Source organism: Talpa europaea (assembly GCF_964194135.1).
Source record: "Talpa europaea genome assembly, chromosome: 10".
NCBI classification, from domain to species: domain Eukaryota; kingdom Metazoa; phylum Chordata; class Mammalia; order Eulipotyphla; family Talpidae; genus Talpa; species Talpa europaea.
The window spans coordinates 18,221,472-18,240,155 of NC_140077.1; the positions used below are offsets into that span (position 1 = coordinate 18,221,472).

An 18,684-nucleotide genomic window follows, 5' to 3' on the forward strand; every position below is an offset into this window, starting at 1 on the left:
CTCCTCCTGGCAGGAGCGCCCGCTCTGCACAGGCCTGATTTCCCACTCAATGCTGCCTCTCGCTTCCTCCATCTCTCCTTGTCTCTCTTCTCCTCCTCAGGTGTTCTTTTCCTTTTCCTTCTCTTCCTGGAGAGAAAACACACATATCATGTGTGTTCAATGCAAACTTGAACTCTGGGGCAGGTTTGACTCTTCCCGCCTTCTGAACTTGGGGGTCTCATGATGCTACTTACTTTAGTTGTAGTTTCAACCCCCCTCTGGCCTCTGTGACCCCAACAAACCAGGGACAGCAATGTCCCAGGCCAGAATGAAATGACACCTCATCAGGTGTACTTCTACAAGGACATGGGTGTGCTTGGCTAATCCCTGCAACACCAGGCACAGCCCATGTTGGGCACACACTGAAAACCCTCGCCTTCTGATAACTGGGGGCACAGGGGTCGTGGACAGTGCCTGATACCTGGCACTTGCCCATTAAATGTTAATTTCCCTTTTCATTCTCCTGGCTGTTCAGGGGGATGTGATTTGTTAGAGACCCTTGCAAGGCCCCGGACAGCTGGGGAATGCGTGATGTTGTCTTACCTGCCATGGTCGTCTCATTCTGCCCAGGGTGGATTTGAAATTGAGAAGGAAACCACTGTGACAAGGTGTCTATGCTAGATGCCACCCTTCAATTGTTGTCTGACCAGGTCAGAGAAGAATTAAGTAATCACTTCCCTCTTCTCTCAACTCTTTACTTTCTGTTGCTGCATCCTAAGAGTGTCTGTGCTTTTTTCTGCCTCGCTGTCATGTCCCACTACTACTGGATATTAGGCTTCTGCATACCAAAACCCTTATTCTTTTATTCAAACAAATACTGGCCTACTCTGAGCCAGGTCCTCTTCTAGGATCTGGGGGCACAGCAGCCAACAGACAGACTAAAGTCCCTGCCCAGTGGGCGCTTACCTTCTCGAAAGGTCTTGCCCATCCTTGATGGGGCTGCGGACCTGCCTGTCCTCCATCTTCTCATCAGTAACATGAAAATGAGCACTTTCCCACGAGGCCCTTCATGAGGGTTTCCAGGGTCTGTGCCAGGGGAGACACACGTGGAGGCCCCAGCATGCTTGGCCCAGGGGAGCCCCCAAAGCAGGTCATTGTACTTGAAGTGGCCCAGTGAAGGGGCCTGGGTTGCATGGGCTCCAGTCGGAACCACTGTGGACCCAGATGCTCTCCTCAGCTATCCTTCACACTCCCTGGTGACTCCTGTGGCCCCAGGATGGTCTCTTCCTTCTCTTAGCTCCAGCCTGGAGTTCCCTTGGCCCTGTCCCTCACCTGCCTTGGCAAAGACCTCTCCTGGCTGTTTGGAACAAAGGGCTATTCCAGCATTTTCCCTCTATGTTGGACTGGACTAAGTCAGGGGCCCCAGGCTGTGAGGCTGGGCTCCGTGTTGGAGCAGAGCAAGAACTCTAGCCCCTCACTTTCCAGCAGCAAACTCTCTTTCCTCCTGATGACAAGTTCACAGCTGGACCACACTGGACCACTGTGCTTCTGGCATGGTGACCCTCCCCTCTCTGCCTGTGCAAATTTTGTGGCCTGCACAAGGGCCCTGTTGGGTCAGGGGTCAGGCCACCCCCCTCTCCCCTGCTCAGGGTACTTAGACCACACTGACCTTAATCAGCTCCTGGAATCACCATGTTTGTTGTCCCCACCCCCACTTCGGCAGTTGACTCTTTTGGAATTCAGTCTCAAGGAGTCTTTCCTAAAACCTTCCTCCTCCTAATCTTCCAGGGTTCTATCAGACTCTGTTATAACATCATATTATCCTTGCCATTAAATAACTAATTGTGTAGTCAGGTTAAGGAATGTGACCATATGGTGCAGTTGGAGTGTGGTTAGTGGGGAAAAATACCTGGTAGGATAAGACCTTGGATTGACAGGCTAAAGATTTTGGATTTATTCTGTGAGCAGAAGGGAATTCTTTGAGGGTTGATTAGGAATGACTAGTTCCTGAGGGCCCTAAGACCTAGGAGTCAATAATCCTTATTATTTTTGTTTTTTTGGTTGACCAGTTATTTAGTTTGTTGACTGGATAGTTGGTTGAATTGTTGACTAAATAGTTATAAAGTTAATTGGTAACTGATTATTTTTATTAAACTTACTGGTTTGTTGCTTAGCTCATTGGTTAGTTGATTGGGTGGGTAGATGGATGGATGGGTGGATGGATGGATGGATGGATGGATGGATGGATGGATGGATGGATGGATAGTCATTTCATTAGTTAGCTTATTAGTTAACTTGTTGAGTACGTCTGACCGGTGGTTGAGTAGCTAGTCAACTGTATATGCGTGGCACAGTCCTTGAGCCTCCCCCCTCACTGTTGGCCCAGTTTGACCCTGCTCTTGATTTTCCTGTTCCAAGGTTCATCACACCTAACACCCTTTTTCCTGTCTTTCCACAGGCCCTTGTCCGACTGCCTCCCCATATTTCACAGTGTGATGAAGTCTTTCGGTTCTTTGAGACTCGACCAGAGGATGTCAACCCCCCAAAAGAGTAAGTGGTAGCTCAGGCCTCTCCTGTGTGCTTGGGAGATGTGCTTGGAGAGGCTCCTCATGTGGGGACACAGGGGAGGGAGAGCAGCAAGGCCAGCAGGCAAAGAAAAGAAGGGTGAAGGGAAAGGAGAGCAGGGCCCCCAGGCTCCTATTGCCAAAGCTTGCTCTGCATTTCTCTTTGTCCCAGGGCTAACAATGAGGATGTCTCTGTGTTCAGGGAGTATTTTTTCAGGCAAACCCTTTCTAGCTCACAGGCTATTGTAAGGATAATGGGCATGCCATTCAGATGCCCAGGGGTAGCAGTCATTGCTCTTAATTATTCATCTACCAAGCACACAGCTGAAATGCAGGCCACAGAGGGCATATGCTGCCCAGGCTGAAACTCATGCACTAAATAACTCAGCAGTCCTGGGCTGCTGCAGCAGATTTCATAATCTTCATCCCAAGTAGCAATGGATATGCATGGGGCATTCACCAAATGGCTTGTACCTGTAGCATTTTAGGATAGGCGTTAGCAGCCCTGTTTACAGAGGAAAGTGAGGCCCGGTGAAGGAGGAGACTGCTGAGGTCATACAGCTGGTTGGGTGCATGACAGGCTTGAGACTTAAACCCAAATCTTTGATTCCTAGTGGTGCAGTGCTGGGATGGTCCCATGTTTAGAGAAAAATGGGGGAACCAAGCCAGTCTTTTTTCCTCTCTGGAATCAGGAAATTATGGGCCCAGTTGTCAAGGTGACACACCATGCTGGCTTAGCACACATATGACCAGACTCCTCCCCGATGGCTCCCCTCTCTTGCTCAACAGTCCCCTCTCCAGCATTTGCCAGAGTAGCTGGTCAATGGAGAGAAAAATCCAATTTCCATCCAGAAGGTGATGAGCAGCAGGAGGCAGCCAGGCAAGAGTGTTAGGTAGGAGTGAGAGTTGGGGAGAAGTCTGAGGGATAGTAACTGATCACCTCAGTCCATATCTCTGTTCCCCTGAAATCTTAAAGGACCAGGGTAGGCAAGAGTGAGGCAGATGGCTGTGCACTACAGAGGGAAGGGATAAAACAGTATGGGGAAATTGTGTGGGGCTGGTGGGAGAGGCTGGGCACCATCTGGCAGTGGGATGGAAGGTGCACACGCCACACTGCTCCAGGGCACCTTGCGCACCGGCCCTCTGTGAATGGTGCCGGAAAATTGTGGGGTGAGCAGACTGCACATCCATCCTTGGAAGTCCTACCCAAAGGCCCTGCTCTTTTCACCCGTGAAAAGACTCAGAGCCTAAAATACCCCGGGCCCTTTGAGAGAGGAAAAGCGTTACCTAGCTCAGAGGCTCAGCCGCCTGCTGGCTGCCACAGGTTTAAGAAACAAGCAAATGCTACCAAATAGCAGAATGTCACAGCAGAGTCCTTGAGAACCACAGGGAGGAGGTCTTGAGTTCACAGCCCAGCTCTGCTCCCTTTAAGCCACATGACCTCCAGGCAGAGCCCTGGGGTTGCTTCTCTGGACCTCTCTCCTCTCATCTGTGAAAAGGGAATGGTGATTAATACATTCTTCTTTCTGTCTCCAAGGATTATCTGTGAAACTTAGATGGCATGAGGACTGGGCAGGAGCTTTGCAAATGACAGATGTGACACCGATGGGTGTTCTCACCAGAGGGAGAAGTATTGCTCTCACTTCCTACGATGTGTCAGGTTCGGGAGAGGGCTTTGCACTAGGAGTTCTATGTTCTTATAAGATAAGGAAACAGGCTCACAGCTCAGAATTCTCTGGTTCCAAACAGAGGCCCATACTCTTTCCTGCCTTGGTAGTTTGAGGGGGAGCTGGGAGACCAAGGACCACTGTCCTCCCTCTCTGTGCTCCCACCCTCTCGTCTTCCCTCTCACAGGGAAGGCTTTTGAGACCAGCCACCTGCCTGGGTCCACACCTGGGCCTGCCACTCCCCAGCTGCCTGGCCCCTCGGATCCTCCCGTTTTCCTTCCTTCCCTGGGGAGAGGAAAGCTGCTCCTTCCCAGGCAGGTTGCCGTTGGGGTCCCCTCTGATCACACATCCACGGAAGGGAGAAGGATTCTTGCTGGAGGGTAAAGGAGCAGGTGTAGCTTGCAAAACCAAGGCCTCTCTTTTGATTCAAGCTTGCAAAGGCCGCAGGTGGGCAGGTCAATGTGGAATCTTGTTAAATGGCCCGCCTTTTTTGGGTCCAGAGTCAACCAGGAGTGAGGCCCTAGGGGTCCAGAGCTGTGGGCCTCCCCAAACAGACAGCTGTGTCATTTACTTTACATGGCTGCTCTTTGGCCGTGTCGAAAATGGACCATGGGGCCTCCCCTGGTGGCACAGGTGGTTGAGCGCCGCGCTGTGAAGCTGTCCGCAGCCTCTGCAGTGCGGGTTTGATCCCAGCCAGCCGGTGAGGGTCCCACATGGCGCGGCAGACCTCTCCTGCGTGCCTGCTGCTCTTCTCAGCAGTGTATTTCATCAGTCTGCCTGTTCTGTTCCCCACTCTGTCTCTGGTGAATCCTCTCATCCTCCTGCACATCTAGCCTGTACCCTGGTTCTTGTATAAATAAATCTTTAAAACAAAATAAATAAATAAATAAATATCAAAAAAAAAAAAAAAAGGAAAAAGAAAATGGACCACTGAGGTCAAGGGCAGAGCAAGTGAGAATTTGGGAGAGAAGATGGCAGCTTGGCCAGGGTAGCAGCAAGGGAGATGGGGAGTCTGGATGCAGTGTTGTAAAGGCAGGACTGACCACAGTGCAGGTTTTCTGATCCCATGCAGACCGGGTAAAGGAGGAGTCAGAGTCCTCAGTAGTTTTGCAGGTTTTTTTATTTGGGGTTCACCAGGCATATGGCAGGCAGGGGTGCTGGCTGGGGGGCTGGGAGGCTGGCAGGCCTCCCAGCCCCCAGCAAGTCTTCACTCTATTTGGGCTCTCTGGCGTTGGTTCTGCTGCTTCTCGGCTTTTCTTTCAGCTTCGGCTTTGGCTTTTACTGCTGCTACTGGTGCTGCTGGTGTCCCCCCGTGACGCCGCCCTTAAAAGCACAGTCTTAACTCAGCTGAATCCCATCTACCTATGCCCACACCCTATTCCAGGTGCCCGCCATCAGGCATGCATTCAGGACAAGGATCCATCATCTATCCTGATGGCGGAAGGGCAGAAAAGCCTGACATTTTCTTTACCCTACAAGTGTGAAGGGATGGCCCCCAGGATTGTGACCAGTTGGATGGAGGGTGTGCAGGAAAGAGATAAATGTAGAGGGCCTGAGCCAGAGACCCCAAAGAGCTCAGCTGCTCACACATGGCAGCCAGGATGGTTGACCAGTGTTAGTAGTTGGAGAAGGCCAGGCAGGGCTCTGAGAGACCTTCCTGGGGAGGCCTTGGTGGAAGCAAAACCACCAAGGCTGCTCTGTGCCAGGCTCATCAAAGGAAAGCCTTTGATGTTCTTTCTAGAACATTCTGTGTGAGGTTAGAGTTCTAGAAGAACAACCACTGGCAGTCTGGAGGGAGGCCCTATATGCTAACCATGGAAGCCAGAGAGCAGCCTGGGAGCAAAAATGAGGGGCTGGGGCCTGCTGCCTACCTCCCGGACCAAGGCTGGGTTGGCCTTGCCTCCCTGAAGATGGACAAGGGACATGGTCCCTTGCCCCAGCCCCTGCCTTGTGCATACTTGAGGGCCCCTGCCATAGCATATTTGAAAGAGGTCAGGAGGTTATCTGCAAAATTCCAACAAAATCTATAGGCTTTAATAATTTGCTAAGCTCCTCCAAGTTGCCCCATAGTCAAAATATGCTGTTACTGGACCCTGTGTTTATGTTTCAGGATGGAGGGGGGAGGCAAGTATGGTCAGGAAGGTGCCAGTAGCTCCGAGGAGGTAGGGGTGTAGGCACTCTAGACTCCTCAGCCTGTTAGCAGGGCCTTCTGCTGGCCTGGGGCTCTTCTGGCCAGCACACTGCAGTGGGACGGTCTCCCCTGGCCCTGGAGGCCAAGTAGGGGGAAGAAGCCCTTCCAAACTGACCACCCCAAGCCCATTTCCTGAGTCTTGGATCGGTCTTGTCCTGTGGAGGTCTATTCTCACACCAGTTATGAAGTAGCCCAGGTGGCCCATACTCTCAAGAGGCAGATAACCCCTGTTGCCATGGTGACTTAGAGGCCAAAGGCTTTACAGCCCTTCCCTGCAAAATCCAGGCCGGGGTCTGCAGAGGTGGAACAGGCACAGAGCTATACTCCACTCCGTGCCATGAACAGACTGTTGAGCACTTCCTGTGCACCAGAGGCACCTGGCCAGCCATCTTATACAGGTGTTATCTCAGAAAGCCCTCCTGACACCCCAGGAGCTCCTTCTACATCAGCTTGCTTTAGGGATGGGAGAACAGAGAGGTGAGCAAATGCTCAGTAGTCACAGAGCCTGGGGCAGCAGGCCCTGACCCTGGAGCCTGGCCCCCAAGGCCCTGCCTGTGGCCCTCCCAACACACAACTGTGTCCCTGAGCCTGGTCTTCACCATTCCTCGAGGACTTCCCCAAGACCCACAGACAGACATCTCACGTAGTGTGAGTGCTGGTGGACACATGAGGCAGACTGACTTACCGGCAGGGCTGGTGCACAAGGTGCCCTGGAGCAGTGTGGCGTGTGCGCCCCCCTTCCCACTGCCAGATGGTGCTCAGCCTCTCCCACCAGCCCCACCCAATTTCCCCATACTGTGTTATCCCTTCCCTCTGTAGAGGCTGACTGGCGGAGCAGCAGGCAGCACCCTTGACCCTTCTGGAGTCTGGTGGGCTGGGGTCAGAGGCCAGCATGGCTCAGCCAGGCCTGTGGCAGAGTGAGCATGCACACATCTGGAGGGGGAGAGGGAGGCCAGAGCTGGACTACCTGGGCTGTGTGCCCCCTTATTGTTACATGCTTAGCACCCACTTGCCGACCTCTGCCAGCCCACCTGCCTGGAAGATCAGGGACAGAAGGCCCACCTCTGACACCACCTCCTTGGCAGGGGTTGGGCCCAACAGGGAGCCCAGGGTCTCTAACTGCTCCCTGCCACTCTCTGTCTGCTTTGGGCCTGGGTGTCCCCTGAGCTCCTTTCTTCCCATTGAAACTGGTCAGGATCCTGATTGAATTCTTGAAATGGCCTGGGAGGAGCAGAGCCTTGCTAAACTGGTTTCTGCTCTTCAGCCCCAGGGCCACAGAGCCGCCCTCTGTTGTGGCCGAGAACAATGGCCCAATGTTCTGAGGGACCTGGGGTGGGAGGTGGTGGGCCCTCAGCCACATCAGAATTGCCCCAGCCTGCCCAGAGTCAGCTTGTATCTGGCCCAGGGGCCCACCCCCAACACCCCGCTGTGGGACAGAGAAAGGGAGGCTGTCCTACCAGGAGGCAGGCATCTCTGAACACTGGGCTTGAGGTCAGCTGAGGCTGGTGAGGGTGGCCCGGAGCTGGCTTGGAGGGCTCTGCAGGAGGCTGCCAGGGGAGGAGGACCAGGCAGAGGCAGGCAGCTGCTTTGGGGATGGGATGAGTGCAAGATCAGACCCAAGAAAAATCACCCCTTTGCAGGCCCTCCCCAGCCCCCTTCCATTTATATTTCAGAAAGGGATGGAGGCTTTGACTACCCTCCCCTCTGGGGAAAGCAGAGCCCAGGATGGCAGAGGAGACTTTGCTGGCCCTATCTTGGGGACGCCTCAGGAAGACAGAAGGAGTGTGGCAGTATAGCAGGATGGCACTGAGAACTTGGGGAGGCTCCCCCAGGAGTCTGTACCTCCTCAAGCCCAGATGAATCAGGCGCTCCAGCTGACAGCAGCTGCACGCAGCTGACAACAGCATGGATGAGGGTGCCCTCCCTTTACTGTTGCTCACACCTACCTGCCAAGTGCAGAGTAGAGTAAGATGAGAGAGGGCTTGTGGAAAGAGCTGGGAGAGTCTGCTGTGGCCTCAGCAGGTGATCGTGAGCATCTACTATGTGTCAGGGACCCTGGGGGCTGGTGAGCTCAAGGCTACAGGTGCCCACTAGGTTGAAATTTTGAACCGAGTTAAGCCAACCCCAGTCTCGGCAAGCAGCCTGAGCACCCAGCTGTGAGTGATTCACTCATCTCTTCCGATTTCAGTTGTCCCATCTGTGAAAGGGGCCAGCAGTACCCACTTTCAGGTGCTTGTGAAGTTCAAAAGCCTGAACACCTCTAAATCTTGACATGACGCTTAGTAATCAGGAACTCTTCTCCTTCCTTCTCCGCCCTCAGCTCAGGCCTGGGTGCAGAGTGACCACTCAGAAAAGACTGGCTGAATGACATTGAGCCAAATTGAGGACGGGCCCTGGCTGGGTCTCCCTGAACCCCGGCCCCCTCTGGGAGTTCTGGCCCACTTTGGTGCAGACCCAGGGATGGAGCTGCCCCCTCCACTGCCAGCATCTGCTGGCTATTGGGAACTCGAGTTCCTGCCCCCACCCCCAGGGATGGGAGGTTTAGGGCTCAGGGCAGAGAACCCTCCTGCCCGCCTGCCTGCCTGTCGCTTGGGTGGTCCAGGTCAGAGGACGTCCCTGGACAGCTTCCTGCCACCACCAATCAGACCAGGGGCGTGAACCTCACTGTCCTCCCAGGCCCTGTGCCACTGCAGCTGAACAGAAAGATCTTTATGCTGATGGGCGAGCGAGCCAGCTGACCTGGGGGGCTGTGGGTCACAGGGCTGGGGCGGAATGGCACAGAAGTTAGTGTAAGTAAAGCCTGTATGTCCCCTGCCTGGCCCCCCTTTAACCTGGTGGGAGGGAGGGGGACGGTGTCCACAGGATGCCCTGTCCCATCCACTTGATGGGAGTCAGCTCTGAGGAGCTGGAGAAAAAGGGTTACTGTTTTCAGGTCTGGTGCAGAATTTTCAACTCTCTCATGCAGGAGTGGGGTAATGGGTGGGGTAGGGAAGGGTACCCTGGTACAGGGGTGTGGGGCTGTCCCCCAGTAGCTTCTCAGACTTGTGCTCACTGAAACTTCAGCCCTAGGAGATGGTCCTGGTATGCAGCTTGCAAGGCCCCCAGTGCCCTTTGGAGGCTCCAGTGGGAGAGTTGAGCCCCCACAGAGATCCTGAGACTGACTGTAGAGTCAGGACTGGCCACAGAGCAGGTTTTCTGATCCCATGCAGACCAGGTAAAGGAGGAGTCAGAGTCCTCAGTGGTTTTTGCAGGTCTTTTATTGGGGTTTACCAGGCATATGGCAGGCAGGGGTGTTGGCTGGGGAGCTGGGAGGCCTGCCAGCCTCCCAGCCCCCAGCAAGTCTTTACTCTATCTGGACTCTCTGGCGTTTGTTCTGCTGCTTCTCGGCTTCTGCTGCTGGTGCTGTTGCTGGTGCTGCTGCTTCTGCTGGTGCTGCTGGCATACCCCCGTGACGCCGCCCTTAAAAAGCACAGTCTTAGCTCAGCTGAATCCCATCTACCTATGCCCACACCCTATTCCAGGTGCCCGCCATCAGGCATGCATTCAGGACAAGGATCCATCATCTATCCTGATGGCGGAAGGGCAGGAAAGCCTGACATTTTCCTCACCCTACACTGACTTTGCTATTGTCATGTTCAAGGGGAGTCTTAGTTTCCCCAACTGGCCATTGCTAACCTTCCATTATAAGCACCCTTTGGGAGTACCTGTCAGAGATGTACCCTGTACCCAGGTGCTTGGCCTCCGAGACCAAGGCTTCCTCCACTGGCATCCAGGCGTGCAGCGTTGGTGCATTCAGGCATGCTTCATCATCTTCTCGGTGTAAAGAACAGAGCTTGGAAGTGGACATGGCTCAGCCCTGTCCATGGGGGCTCGTGGGTGGGGGGTGCGGGGGGTGCGGTGCAGACAGCACAGGCAGGGTCTGGCTCACTGCAGTGGAGCGCAGCGAGGAGCACAGGCACAGACAAGCACCATGGCCCCTCTCCACCTGCTGTGTGGTCTGGGGTGATTTAAACTTCCCAGGCTTCATTTCCTCACCATTAAATGGGGCTCATACAGTTTCCCTTCCAGTGGAGAAGGGCAGTTGGGTGGGAGAGTCCCTGAGACTGGGACAATTTTAAGGAATTGAAATCCCCCTTCTTGAAGAGAAGGGTGTTGGTTTGAGCTGGGCCCAGGGGAGTGGACCATGGGGCAACCAGTGTCCTTTCAGATGTCCTTGGACAGTCGTGAACCCTGGCTATACTTCAGAATCGGGTGAAGGGGCAGAATTATTGGCTCTCTGGGGTCCCTCCTGGGCCTGACATTCTGAGCTGCTAGCCAGCTCTTGCAATAACCCAGACATGTTAACAACCAGGGCCTGGGGTGACGCTGTGGGAACAGAAGAGTCACACAAAGAATGGAACAGACAGGCGATGTGGAGATTGTGTGGCCCCTTCCCTTTCACGAGTCCTATAAGTTGGGTTTTAAGATCTAGTTTCTGCACCACTTTAACTTGGGGTCACTTGAGTCCTTAGTTCTTGGGATGGGTGTGTATCTAGCTCCCTCTTGTGGCAACATAGGATATTGTAGCTGCTGGAATTCTGGCGGCACCCGCAGACTCAGCTGGTACCACCATCCAGCCTCTTGAGCACAATCTGTCTTGTTTAACCATCAGCACAGAGCTGTGAGGTTCCTGTCCATGGGGGCTCATGGGCGGGGATACGGGGCGGGTAAAGTGCAGCCATGAGGACCCAGAGGATCCAGCAGGGCAGCCCCTTGTTGGCCCACAGCCCACATGTCTGGGTAGAGTCCCCACTATATGTTGGGCATACAGTCCTGGGCTTAGTATTACAGGTGCAGCTGGGGTCATTTCATGTCAGAGACAGGGAAATAATTCAAGGAGAGGTAGGTGTCTTGGTTTGGAGTCTTCCAGAAGCAGGTGTGAGGATGAAGGTTTGAGCTCTGACAGTTTATCTGAGAGGTGATGCCAGCAGACATCAGTGAGGGAGTAAAGCAAGCATGGAGAGGGGCGCCCAGAGTGTTACCCAAGGAACCACTTGGATGGGGGTGTCCCCAGGGGTGGGCTGTTCCACCAAGAGCAGGAGTGCTGGGCATCTGTGCACCCACTACTGTGGCTGCTTCCCCCCACCCTCCTGCTCCCTTCTCCCAGCTCCCGTCCAGCTCCCCACAGCAGCCGGAAGGAACTTTCCAGAGAGCGGACTCTGACACTGCTTTCCACCGCGCTTTGCGCAACTCCCAAAAGCTTCAGGTGGCCCGTACCTCCTGTTTGCCCCCTCCTCCCTCAAGAGCCCCACTTCCCTGCATCCCCTCCTGCCCACCCCGCCCTCCCAGCTGCCCCTCAGGCTGTCCTTTAAACTTCACTCTCCCAAAGGGCTCCTGTCTTTCTTTCCTTGGCCATTTCATTTCCTTCACAGCTCTTAACCCAGCTAATCAATTTGCTTTATTGGTTGTTTGTGCTCTCCCCGCCCCCCCACCCTCCGCATGTTGACTGTAGCAGCTGTGGTGCGACAAGGAAGGGCTGTAGCTGACCCCCAGAGGGAGCAGCCACCATGCTCAGAGCAGAGTTCCTGTACCAAGAGTATGGAGAGGGACCGGGAGGCACTGACTGCCGCTCTCGGGAATGCCTGCACGGAGGGGCTGACCTGGGCACCTGGGGCAGACGTGGAACTTGAGGTGATCAACCAGTCCCAGTGCAGACACTGAGGCCAAGGGTGCAGGGGACCTTGGAGAGGGACAGAGAGACCCAGAGGGGCCTGATGTGGGGAGCCATGGTGTGCAGGGAAGGCTAGAATGGGAGCGTGGACCTCCCCCTGGACTTGCATGTTGAAGGGGGCTTCAGAGACAGGAGGAAGGAGCAGGCCAAGGGGGCTTGTGAGTGGGGGCAGGGGCAGGGTGCCAGGCAGCGGCAGAGGGTATTCAGAAAGGGCTGGAGGGTGAAAGGCCAATACAGACACTGAAGATCATGGTGGCTCCAAGCTCATGCTTAAGAGTGCGTCAGTGTCAGCCGCAAATTAGAGCTGCCATCAGTCTAGTGACTGAAGTGCTTTATGCCTCAATTTCCCCATCTGGAAAGTCGGAGTAATGACAGTACTTTATTTTTGGGGTGGCCAAGAGAGTTGAAATAATGTGTATGAAGCTGCTAGGGCCCCACCTCCTGTGTCCATGCACCCTTGTTTTCAGACACAGGTCCTGCCAGGGAGACAGGCCGAGGAGGGAGGGAGTATAGTCTGGCTGCAGCAATAGTCTGGTGTCAGCAAGCCTGAGCAGGCCCACTGTGGTGCCATGCAGTTCCAGACAACTCTGGGGGATGGCACAGACAGGATGGAACTCAGGAGGCTGAAGCATCCTCAAAAGCAGGCAGGAGGCACACCCAAGGCCTTAGGGTGGACTCAGCCAGTGTCACTGTCCCCACAATTTACCAAAATGGCTGAAACAGCCTCCCTGGAGCTTGTGAAACCCGCAGAGTGTGTCTAAGACCCTGCGCATGTCTCAACCACGCTTCCTGGCCCCCGAGGCCCTTCTTACACCAGAGCTGAAGTGTGAGCTCCTTTAGAAAGTGTCTAGAAACCACTTGGCGGTGTTGTCCTGGTATTTCTAGTTCAGTTTTTCCTTCCTCTTACCTTTCTCTTGCCCTCCACTCCTTGTTCAGCTTATCTCTCTGGATTTTACAGGTGTCTTATCAGTCACATAAACTTGAGCTTGAGCTCAGATATTGTCCCCATCTAGTTTGCAAGTTTCTCTGGGCAAGTTAAATGCCCTCGCTGATCCTCCATTTCTCTGTAAAATGAGGGGATTATGAGAACCTTCCCCATGGGAGTGTTTTGAGGATATTGTGAACCTGTAAGGGTCAAGGGATCAGCGTGGTGCCTGGTGGGATGGAGATGCCTGCCCCTTTCTCATCAACTGTAGTGATGACAAGAGCAATAACAACAGCAGTAGTAGCAGCATCCCCCACCTGCCTTTGGGAAAGACGGGCTCACTCAGGGTGGGGGGCTACTCAGTGACTCCCACCCAGGCCTGGCCCACTGCCCCCACCCTTTCCAACCATGCTCTGGGGTTCAGAACTCGTGCCTGCTACAGGGTCTCAGGGGACTTCTCGGCAGCAGGAGCTCAGATGTCATTCCGCAGCGTACAGTGGGTCAGTGACCCAGGGCTGCCCGCTGGGATCTGTAATGGGTGTCCTGGTAAGCAGTGAGAGAGGGCAGGCTCTGTGCTGGCAGGAAGGCTGGGTGGAGCAGGGCTGTGGCAGAAAGGAGTCACCCAGGGCTCCCAGATCGCCCCTCCTGCTGCAAGTAGGGAGCCAGCCTGCCTGGGGTCTGGAGCTGAGGCCTCTCTGTGGAAGTCAGGAGTGGCCCATCCAATGCCCTGTTTTTTTCCAGTCAAGGACTCAGGCATAGAAAAGGACTGCCACGCCCGGCTCAGACCTGGATCCCGGTGTCATGAGGCTGCTCTGACAGGGCAGGTGCCTGGCCCCAGTCAGTGCCTTTCCGGCACTCTCCTTAGCCTCCCTCTCTCGCATGCATGCTCAAGGAGGCAGCCGGCTGACCCTGGGAAGACCCAGCCCAGCTGGCCTGGGAGTACCCCAAGATCCCTGGGCAAACTGCTCTGGGCAGAGAACCCCTTTGTCCTGCCTTTCCGGTGTGGCTCAGCATGTGACTGCCACTGGCCCCTTCATGCAGCAGCGTCATTAAGTCAGCCACTTAATGAGGGGCTTGTGTTGGACCCTCATTCCTGCCAATAAAGGCTGAGGCCTCTGGGAGCCTGGCAGCCTGGAATTCCTGGGGAATGTGAACATAATGTGTCATTTAGATGAGGCTTGGACTACTTAGCTCTGCCACCTATCAGGTGCATGGTCTTGGCAAAGTGTCTTTACTCCTGGGTTTCTTGATCCTACACATACAGCCCAAACCTTGGTCCCGGGGCCAAGCTGGCTGGCCACGTCCTTCCCAAGCGCCTTCTCTAGCTGTGCTGTCAGGGCTTGCCCAGCCCATGTCCTAGGTGACACTCTCACATCACCTACAGGTCCTGGCACTCCCAGAAGCTCCCCTGTGACCACCCTGAGTCCAAAGTCACCCTGATGCTTTTTTCCCTGGGTGTGTGGCTTGTCTCTTCTCCTGGAAGGTGGCCTCTCTTGGGGCAGGGCACACCTCTGCTCAGACCCAGCTGGGTCTACGGCAGCCCCTTCATTAAAACATGGATGGACAGATGGACAGTGGACAAATGCACTGGGGATACATGGAGGAACCTAGTTGCCCTTCTCTCCGGGAACCTTGTACTGAACGTCATCCCTAAATTTTGTTGCTGTCCCTCCTATGGCTGCCCAAGATGGCGTGCTGTTCCAAGGAGTCCAGGGAGGACCCTGGGCCTGGAGTAGCCTGGCCAAATAGGGAGCAGGAACTCAGGTAGCCAGTGGGGTGAACCCCCTCCTGTGCCCTCCAGGAAACCAGCTTCGGCTTCTGCCCCCATACTAGCCTCTCCACCTAATTGCTTGTCAGTCAACATCTGCGGGGAGGCCCTGGGACGTATGAGGAGTGGGGACCTCTGGGCTTGTTGGTTTTCATGGCCCTGAGTTGGCACCCTGGGGGACAGAGCCAGGGCCTGATGAAGCCCATGCCCATGAGGGTAGGCCAGTCGGAACTTCTGACATTCTGATCACCATCCACACTTCAAATTAGCTCCTCTTATGAGCCCAGGCTGCTGGCCAGGGTCCCTTCATGGGCCAGATGATGCTGTTCTAAGAGCTTACACATTATCCCAGGTCATCCCCACACAAGAAAAAAAGGAACTCCTTGTATCCGCTTTGACAATTGCAGGTACAGAGGTTAAGTGACTGGCCTATGTCACCGAGCTTAAGTGGCTGCAGCAGATTCCACCCACACATCTACCCCTCTGCTCTGAGGTCTGGACACAATGGAGCCCAGCCCAGGGCTGGAGACACAAGAGGGGTCTTTAACCAGAATGGTGAGACCAGCAAGGAAAGATGGCAAGCAGGCAGGGAGGGAGGGAGGCAGCGCTTCTCTACCTTTTGCTGTGACTGAAACAGAGGTCAGAGGCCAGGAGCCTTTAGGACGTTGGGGAGACCAGGAAAATGTCCAGAGGTTTCTGGAGTCTTCCATAGCCCTTGCATAGGCCTTGCCAGGACACAGCCTGGGGGGCCCGAGACCCCTTCTCTTCCCAGGGGTTCAGCTTTTTGCTGGGGGCGAATTCCAGCCTCTCCGGACTGTCCACATGCTCACAATGGGCCCCATTCTCAGAACCCTGGAAACACAGCTCCACAGAGAAAAGACAGATTCTTGTTGGACACAAGGGCCCTCAGAGCCACCGTTTAGATCAGGGTGCAAATAGGGGCAAAGAACAGCATTCATGCCCCCCTCCATCTGTCTGTCTGTCTAACCCAGAGGTCACTGCCTGTGAGACCATTCGTGCAAAGGCACTCATCAGCCAGAACAAAACCCAGCGAAGGCCTAGCGGTGGAAAGATGCCTCAGCGTTCCCAGCCCTCCGCTGCCCTGGAGTCCCTTCTCTCAGACCCTCCCGCTTGGTTTCTGGACCAGACTCACCCTCGCTGTGCATCTCTCATGGGGAACAGCCTACAGGCTGTGGCCTCATTTTAGGGAGGGGGAAACCAAGGCCCTAAGAATTTGTCAGCCTTTAAAATTTTTCTGCCACAGTAAGAAATTTCATATCACAAACTAATAGACAAGCATGCAGGCAGGCAGGCAGGCATCTGAAACAGAAGCTTCACAAAACAGTATTTAACCTTGCTGTAGAACTCAAGTCATGTCATTTCTCCTACCTCTTTCTTTTAAGGCCCCCATCAGGCTTTTAGTGTAGTTAAAATATGTTTAAATATTAAAACATTAAATATTAAAACATGTTAAAATATGTTTATAGAGGTAAAGTTGGTTTATATCATTGCATTTATTGTAGGGTTCACACCTCTTGGGATGTGTGTTACCACCACACGCCACCACCAAAGCCTCAGTAATACACATAGTCCGCTGGGTCCCTCTGCCCTCTGCTCCTCCCCGTCCCTTAGCCTCAGATCTACAGTCAGATTTCAAAGGTTTTGGTTCAGTTTTGTCTGTTGTTTTATTTTTTATATTCATATGAGTAAATCATCTGGTAGTCGTCTTTTTCCTGACTTATTTCGTGTACCGTAATCCCCTCCGGTTCCATCCATGTTGTCACAAATGGCAAGATCTCATCTTTATTATTTTGAATAACTGAATATTTTGAGGTGAAGTTGGGAGATCAAAACCACAAATTCCATTGTGTATCTGCACCACATCTTCTTGAACCACTCCTCTGTCCTTGGGCACTTAGATTGTTTCCATAACTTGGCTACTGTAAATAGTGTGGCAAGGAGCATAGGGCTAGGGTATGTGTACCCCTTTGTTTTTGTTTTTCTAAAGATTTATTTATTTATGCACACAAGAGCTGGGGTACAGGCCAGAGATGTGGGGGATGAGAGGATTCACCAGAGACAGAGCGGGGAACAGAACAGGCAGACTGACTGAAATACACTGCTGAGGGGAGCAGCAGGCGAGCCAGGAGAGGTCGACTTTGCCATGTAGGTTGCTCTCTGGCAGGCCGGGGATCGAACTTGTGCTGTGAGGAAGCGGATTGCTTCATAGTGTGGTGCACTTCATAGTGTGGTGCACTATGGCACCAGGGAGGCCCTTTGCGTTTCCCTTTGAATTAGTGTTTTTGCATTGTCTGGGTAGACACCTAGGAGGGAAATTGCCAGATCTCATGGAGATCTGTTTTCCACAGGGACTGGACCAGTGTGCATGCCACCCACGTGTAAGAGGGTTCCTTTTGCTCTACACCCTCGCCAGCACTTGCTGTTCCTGGTCTTTTTGATACTTCCTGTTTCTGGTCTTTTTGGTCTATTTAGAGCTACTTATTCCTGCTTCTAGAGCTTTCCCTTCTCAACCCTCTCCAGGAATCCAAATCCCCCTGATCCTCTGAGGGTCTCCTCCAGCTTCCCTCCTCCAAGAAGCCACCTAGATGTCCTGCAGCCCCAGGATCTCTCTCTGCAACGTGTGGACCACTCCTGTGACTCTCTGCATAGATGGGCTCACAGCGTGCTTTGTAGCTTTCTCACTGCTTTGTGGTTTTGATCTCCCAACTTCATCTCAAGCCTGCAGGCCAGAAGCATGGCACAAGTTTCTCCTATGCCTGCACAGGCCTCACGAGGCAGCCTGCAGCCAGAGCTGAAAAGTGTTTATTGGCTGGTGACATCCGTGAAGTCATCATCACACACTTCAAGAGCTCCTCCCCACTCCCCCAGCTAAGACTACATGGCAGCACCCCAGCCCCCACATTGTAGGTATCACTACCCAATCCCTGAGACCATGCAGCTCTCAAGGTCACCCATGGGTAGCCATCTGGCAACACAGCCAAACTTGCGAGAAGTTCCTAGCAGATGGGCGTCCTGGGTCTAGCAGCCAAGGTCAGCCAGCAGGAGGGTGAGAACATCAGGCTGGAAGTTGGTGTCACTGTCCTCTGCCAGGGCACTTGAGGAGGAGTGAGTGGGAAGGGAGGGGCGATGGGCAGGCAGCAGAGTGTGAGCCCCCCAAAGCACCAAGAATGGCCCCCGGGGGCATGCAGCATCCTACCTCAGCTGGCCCAGCGTGACCTCTCCTTGCCTCTGTGCTCTTCCTGGCCCCACCACTCACTCTGGGAAGCCTGCTGCATGTGTGCCTCTCCTTGAAGGCCAGCCCTGGAGAGCCTCAATGTGGGAAGCACTCTGGGTCAGGGCTGTCCTGAGCCTGGGCAAGCCACCAGAGTCCTTAGGACCTCAGTCCCCTTATCCACAGAATGGATTAACACCACCTCTGCCCATGTCATTGCATTGAGGGCCAAAAGCCTGCTGGCAATTTTCAAGGGAGGCAGGGAGCAGGGAGACCTGTGCAAAACAAAAACAAAAACAAAAACAAAAAAAAGCCACAAGTGATCAACGCACAGGCATTGTGCCGTACCTTCCCGCCCCTCCATCCAGCCTCTCCCCTTTGCTGTCTCCAAGCCCCTTCTCTAGACTGTCTGGGGAAGGAGCACAGCACACCTCCCCACGGGAACTGAAAGGGGAGAAAGAGGAGAAGCCGTCCCCTAGGTGCCAGTAGACAGCACCAGGTCCTCTCTTTCATGGTTTGTGGCTCTGAGAGCTGGTCACTCCTTGGGAGGTGAAACATAGCCCAATTAATGAGCCCAGGGGATGTCAATTCCCATGGGTCAGTGTCACCCTGAAATACGATTGTTGCCAGAGCCCTGTGCGAACACTC

General features: G+C 54.0%; 1 protein-coding gene across 3 annotated transcripts in view; it reads left to right on the forward strand.

Annotated features, from left to right (window-relative positions):
• Nucleotides 1–18,684, forward strand: part of SH3PXD2A (SH3 and PX domains 2A) — a gene marked incomplete at both ends in the record, with an annotated part of 203,516 nt that overhangs the window by 105,852 nt on the left and 78,980 nt on the right. For all 3 annotated transcript variants that reach the window (XM_084244648.1, XM_084244650.1, XM_084244649.1), the window contains one exon: nt 2,438–2,529. In XM_084244648.1, coding sequence (XP_084100774.1) covers nt 2,438–2,529 — 92 coding nt within the window. The remainder of the gene's footprint in view (nt 1–2,437; nt 2,530–18,684) is intronic.